Genomic DNA, 7245 nt, shown 5'->3' with positions numbered 1-7245 from the left:
CCACCCGTACTAAACCCTCACCGCCTCGGTCTCCACTGACACCACCTCTCCACCCATACTAAACCCTCACCGCCTCAGTCTCCACTGATACTACACACTCACCTGAACACTAATACCCACAGTGCTGTTATTAAGGTATTAGGGACTTTTTTTTATTAGGGAACAGGAGTTTGCTACAAAAAAGAAATGCACGCGTGTAGAGAGGAGAAATACACACGTGTAGAGAGGAGAAATACACACATGTAGAGAGGAGAAATACACACATGTAGAGAGGAGAAATACACACGTGTAGAGAGGAGAAATACACACATGTAGAGAGGAGAAATACACACGTGTAGAGAGGAGAAATACACACGTGTAGAGAGGAGAAATACACACATGTAGAGAGGAGAAATACATGTGTAGAGAGGAGAAATACACACGTGTAGAGAGGAGAAATACATGTGTAGAGAGGAGAAATACACACGTGTAGAGAGGAGAAATACACGTGTAGAGAGGAGAAATACACACATGTAGAGAGGAGAAATACACATGTGTAGAGAGGAGAAATACACACATGTAGAGAGGAGAAATACACACGTGTAGAGAGGAGAAATACACACGTGTAGAGAGGAGAAATACACACGTGTAGAGAGGAGAAAAACACACATGTAGAGAGGAGAAATACATGTGTAGAGAGGAGAAATACACACGTGTAGAGAGGAGAAATACACACATGTAGAGAGGAGAAATACATGTGTAGAGAGGAGAAATACACACGTGTAGAGAGGAGAAATACACACATGTAGAGAGGAGAAATACACACGTGTAGAGAGGAGAAATACACACATGTAGAGAGGAGAAATACACACGTGTAGAGAGGAGAAATACACACATGTAGAGAGGAGAAATACACACGGGGATGTAATATGTGTCTGCTGTAAGTGTGTGTACTGACAATTTCAAATTGTCTTCATAGTCACTGATTAAGGAGTCAGATCAGTATGAAGGAGTGCAGTATGAAGATAATGTATAAGTGGAGACATGACAGACAGACAGACAGACAGGACAGACAGGCAGACAGGACAGACAGGACAGACAGGCAGACAGGACAGACAGGACAGACAGGACAGACAGGACAGATGGACAGACAGACAGACAGGACAGACGGACAGACAGGACCCCTTCACTAACGCTCTCTCACCCAGATGGGCCTGATTGATCTGCTCAATACAGAATCATCCGTCACAGATCAGACCTGATTGGAAAAGACAACGCAAATCTGATTTCACTGGGACTCAAAGGACATCCAAGAAGCATTAGAAATGATTAGTGTGTGATACATGCGTATGTGTGTGTGTGTGTGGGAGAGATATGAGAATGATGTGTGTGTGTGTGTGTGTGTGTGTATGTGGGAGTTGGGTGTGTACAATCTTAGATTAAAGACGTCATTCTTTGTTCAGCTTTTCTACAGGAAAATCAATAAAGTGTCTCCCCAATCTCTCCGAGATAGAGAGAGAGCGAGAGAGAGAGAGAGAGAGAGAGAGAGAGAGAGAGAGAAGGAGAGAGAGAGAGAGAGAGAGAGGGAGAGAGGGAGAGAGAGAGAGCGAGAGAGGGAGAAAGAGAGAGAGAGAGGGAGAGAGGGAGAGAGAAGGAGAGAGAGAGAGAGGGAGAGAGGGAGGGAGAGAGAGAGAGAGGAAGAGAGACAGAGAGGGAGAGGGAGAGAGAGAGGGAGAGAGAGAGAGAGAGAGGGAGAGAGAGAGAGAGAGGGAGAGAGAGGTGGGGGGAGAGATGTACATATCATATTATGCCTTTGTCATGTCTACCTTCAAATGAATCACTGGGTGACACACTAATAACACACTAATAACAAGCACACAGTGATGACGAACATCTCAGCATACAACGATACACAGTGGACTCACATCACTGATTCAATAAGAGAATGAGCTCTGATCATCTCTTTGACTACCAAACAATATCTAACTGCTGACAGTATTTCCGCTTCACTCTTCAGGCACTCGAGAGAAGGGCTTAGACAGACCGACGCAAAGAAAATAAAGGACCTGCAGAATTCCAAAATATTTATCTTCAGGCCACTTTTCAAGAATAACACATTTAATCTGTTGTCTGATCTCAATTTTAAAATGACAAGGGCACTTGAGAAAAAGCCTACAACTTGGGAAGCGTTTGAGATGAGGCCGCAGTGCTACGGTCCCAGAGTGGGTGTTGGAGTGGGGGGACATTTTAAATGGTGCGTTATGAATGTTGGGAATTGTGTGTTGGGAATATGCGAGAATGTGAACTGAGATTGCAACTCACAGCATCTGTGCTGTTCGAATCACCATATTTGATTCTGAAGCGTTCAAGATAAATGTCTGTTTATGTATATAAGCGGGTGGCCTGGAACACCAAACCCTTCCAGGGCCTTAATCTGCATGTGATAATACCCCTAGAGAACTTTCATCCACGAAAGAAACTTCACCGTCTATGGAAACAAAAGATTCCCAATGCAGGAAGACAGATAAAATGGGAAACAAAAGAATTTCGGGAAGTTTAATGAACTTAAAAAGTGTGTAACTCAGTAAGAACATGTGGAGCAGATTCAGTAGGTTCACACAGACCTGCAGAGATACAGGAGTACAACAGGAGTGCAGTATGTGAGTACACACAGGAGTGCACACAGGAGTGCACTATGTGAGTACACCTCTAACTGTTTTATAGGCTGAAGGGACAGATCTCTTCCACAGAGTTCCATACTTCATTAAAAAATTCCAAAAACACACCTTTGAAATGCTGTTCAGTTTGAACAGGCTCCTTTAAGCTGTTCACCAGTAAAAATCACACTGTTCACACTATATCTGTTCACCTCAATCCCAGGACACCCAGAGAAGGGCTTTCAGTCTTTGCAATGCATACTGCACACACAGTTTGACCTTTCACCCCTGAAGAACTATCCCTACACCTTCACTAGAGGAACATTTGAATATTTGCAGCATTTTCCAGAGATTCTTATTCAGGGTATCGTTCAGTATGACAGCACAGGTGTTGTGAACTGGACCCATGACCATGGTGTCACCACAACCTGCTCCGTCAGGTGAGCTACGGCATACACAACCTCCACCTATATCTAGCACACACTGGGCCTTCATTCTGTCTGCATTTTATTAAATAACTTTTTTTTTTAATGAAACAATAGTTTTATTCTATTAGTTTTAACATTTTATTAAGTAATACTTGTTTAATGCATTTTATTAAATAACTAATAACTGGGAGCTAACAATTTGAACTTATCAAATTATCGCAAAGTGAGAAGTTGGTCCTGCCTCACTTGTCACAAAAAGAGAGTTCACTTTATGTTTGACAACTTCAAATAAACCCTCACAAGCCCTGGAGCAGAGCTGTGGGTCCAGCGGATGGAGAACGTACTGTGGTGTTTGTTCCAGGGGCACTGGGCCTGTGCTAGTGTTTACACGACTGCACGGCATATTTACTTCTGATGTGAATGTTTGAGGATGTTTCTGTTAAAGCCCAGAGTGTGATGAACGGCTCCATAAACACTGCCAACCTTCACAGCCTGCGTGTGTGTGTGTTTCAGAAGCCACTGTGTGGTGTGTACATATGGTTTCCATTTTGGGATAAAATACATAACCTGTATAAGGAGGTGAGGAGGTTAAATCTGCTTCCTCACAGTGTAGTGTTAGATAACTAACAGTGTAGTGTTAGAAAACTCACAGGATAGTGTTAGATAGCTAACAGTGTAGTGTTAGAAAACTAACAGTCTAGTGTTAGAAAACTCACAGTGTAGTGTTAGATAACTAACAGTGTAGTGTTAGATAACTAACAGTGTAGTGTTAGAAAACTCACAGGATAGTGTTAGATAACTAACAGTGTAGTGTTAGACAACTAACAGTCTAGTGTTAGAAAACTCACAGTGTAGTGTTAGATAACTAACAGTGTAGTGTTAGAAAACTCACAGGATAGTGTTAGATAACTAACAGTGTAGTGTTAGACAACTAACAGTCTAGTGTTAGAAAACTCACAGTGTAGTATTAGGTAACTAACAGTGTAGTGTTAGAAAACTCACAGGATAGTGTTAGATACTAACAATGTAGTTAGATAACTAACAGTGTAGTGTTACAAAACTAACAGTATAGTGTTAGAAAACTCACAGTGTAGTGTTAGAAAACTCAGTATAGTGTTAGAAAACTCAAACTAGATGGAGCATCAAAGCAAAGTTCAAAGACAGCCTTAGAGTTAGGATTAAAGTTGTGATTAGGATTAGGAATAGAGTTAGGATTAGAATGACTTTATGGTTTAGGTTTTGGCTCCATTTATGTATAATACGCTCACTTTGCACAGAACTGTGTTGGGTCTGTGGATGTGCAAAAACGGGGACTGGACTGGATGAAAGTAAAAAGCAGAGTGGATGTGATGGAGTAAACACCACGCTGGGAGAAGACTGGGGTGTAAACACCACTACCAGGGAAGACTAGGGTGTAAATACCACTCTGTTAGAGACCTGGGTGTAAACACCACTACCAGGGAAGACTAGGGTGTAAACACCACTCTGTTAGAAGACTGGGGTGTAAACACCACTACCAGGGAAGACTAGGGTATAAACACCACTCTGGGAGAAGACTGGGGTGTAAACACCACTACCAAGGAAGACTAGGGTATAAACACCACTCTGGGAGAAGACTGGGGTGTAAACATCACTACCAGGGAAGACTAGGGTGTAAACACTCTGAGAGAAGACTGAGATGTAAACACTCTGGAAAAAGACTGGAGTGTAAACACTCTGGGAGAAGACTCAGGTGTAAACACCACTCTGGGGGAAGACTGGGGTGTAAACATCACTACCAGGGAAGACTAGGGTGTAAACACGACTCCGTTAGAAGACTGTGGTTTAAACACCACTGGGGTGTAGGTGCCTCTTCAGTAAAGGTTGGGGGTGGGACTGTAGAAACATTTAAAAAACATTTAAAGTGTTTACATTACAGTGATTACCTGAATGTTGATATTACAGTGAATACCTGAATGTTGATATTACAGTGATTACCTGAATGTTTACATTACAGTGATTACCTGAATGTTTACATTACAGTGATTACCTGAATGTTTACATTACAGTGATTACCTGAATGTTGATATTACAGTGATTACCTGACTGCAGTTGAGTCTGATTGGATGGGTGCTATTCTTCTACACTCCCCCACCCTACCCACACTTACTCTGGATTGGCCATGCTCTCCTTACACACACACACACACACACACACACACACACAACTGATGACTGAAGCTCTTGCTCTAATGGACTCATTCACAAAGTGGCCTGTGCAGTGGGGGCAGCACCACATTGCTGCAGTGTCACAATTCTAATCTTCCCTCCTTCGCTTCCTCTGACATTTTGGTTCCTTTTTTCCACTGAGTGGAGATGTGCTATATGAGGGATGGATGTGAGGCTCTGGAACTGTTCCTCATAAAAGGTGATGTCAATCAGTCTTTGTTTTAATGAACACATCAAAATTCTGTTAACCTGTGAAACCAACTGAGCTTATTTATAAATTGATTTCTGACAAAATTTGCTTTTATTATGTTGGTCACTTACCGAAGGTGTCCCGGGCTTTGAGAGTGCTGTACCCACTATGGCACCAACATCACATGGCAGAGGAGTGATAGCCCCTTACATGGAGAACTGCACATTCTTTTTTGACCAAAGGTAATGTAAAAGGAACTTAGCAAGGCATGATGTATGAGAGTGAGAGAGAGAGAGAGAGAGAGAGAGAGAGAGAGAGAGATAGATAACACACACACACACACACACACACACACACACAGAAGATACAGACCTGATTTGATTATAAGATTGTGATCTGCTTTATTAAAATTTAATCTAAAATGTAAACATGTCTAATAAACACTTACAAGAAGCATTACAGGCCATCTTAATGGCAGGGTCATCTTTAGGTCCAGGTCAGTTTTGGGTCACTGTCAGTTTTGGGTCAGGGTCAGCTTTAGGTACATGTGTATAACAGCAACATTTCACTTCCCAAATCATTTGCTATGTTTTTATAATCTTGTACATGTGTGCAGTGTAAACAGTCCAAAATAGGATTACAAAATCTTGCCATCAAAGCATGTGCAGGATGTGTGCAGGACGTGTGCAGGACGTGTGCAGGCAGGACTTAATAGCAGGACCCTGAACTATGGGGGATACTACAGGGAATGTAAACGGCGTGAGGAACAGCAGGCTGTGCTGTGGACACACTGAAGGTTATTCAATCAAAGACAAGTCCTCCAGTTGGCCTGTTTCCTGTCACCAGAGTGTGTTCTCTCAGACGCTGCGCCGGGCTGTGGACTTATGAGGAGATCATTCAAGGATCGTCTGCACCATACCCAACCTATTCAGAACACTCCAGTCTGGACACATTCACCCACACTTGCTCTTACTGGCTGTATTTTAATGTTAATTATCTTCTGAACCTCAAGTGTATTTTGGATATTTAAACAGACCTCTATAGACCAAAAGAATATTGAATAATGCACACGTCAAGAGACTGGGGGGTTGCCTCATCACACACACTCACACACACACTGCCAATTCATCAGTGCCACTGCTCATCACACTGCATCTTGAAAACCCAACTGAGTCAGTCACTGGAAAACTTTAGAAACCACAGTTAGATTAGGAAGAATGATTCAAACTGACTGGTGAGGTTTAGCAGTTGAGTGAACTGTATTTTTTTTAATATATGCCATTTACTATGTGTTCTGTGTTTCTAAGCTAATTAACACTGTTGTTTGCAGTGCTACCATGGAGACTGCCATTCAGAGAGGTTCGGGTGACATGGCGTGATTGGCTGACAAGGCTGCCATGGCGACTGGTGGTGGAGCTTTTGCGGCGTGAAGAGTGTGTGTGCAAGTCAGCGCATGAGTCCAGCCGGGTCACGGTGAACAGGCTGCTCTGGCGGGTTGGGTGGAACCGGGTCATCTTCAGCTCCAGTTTATCCAAGTCTGACAGGTGGACAAAAGGGCACCAGCAGAATGCTCGCTTAAATCCTGCCCGGAACCTGGCAAGTAGAGGAACCAGGAGAGAAAACCAGGGAACATCAGCACATCACTGTTAAATGACAACATTGAGCCCCAACATGTCACTGTTACATCACAATGTGGAACCCCAACATGTCACTGTTACATCACAATGTGGAACCTCAATATGTCACTGTTACATCACAATGTGGAACCCCAACATGTCACTGTT

At 42.9% G+C, this 7245-nt stretch overlaps 1 protein-coding gene across 1 annotated transcript in view; it reads right to left on the bottom strand.

Annotated features, from left to right (window-relative positions):
• Positions 1-6174: 6174 nt before the first annotated feature.
• LOC113590358 (neuromedin-K receptor-like) overlaps positions 6175-7245 on the bottom strand; it is a 9441-nt gene continuing 8370 nt past the window's right edge. Inside the window, exon 5 of the mRNA XM_027030461.2 lies at positions 6175-7054. Coding sequence (XP_026886262.2) covers positions 6769-7054 — 286 coding nt within the window. The 3' untranslated portion in view covers positions 6175-6768. The remainder of the gene's footprint in view (positions 7055-7245) is intronic.

This window comes from Electrophorus electricus, chromosome 22, assembly GCF_013358815.1.
Source record: "Electrophorus electricus isolate fEleEle1 chromosome 22, fEleEle1.pri, whole genome shotgun sequence".
Classification (NCBI taxonomy): domain Eukaryota; kingdom Metazoa; phylum Chordata; class Actinopteri; order Gymnotiformes; family Gymnotidae; genus Electrophorus; species Electrophorus electricus.
The sequence above is the reverse complement of the archived record's forward strand: the minus strand, read 5'-3'. Positions and strand labels throughout refer to the sequence as shown.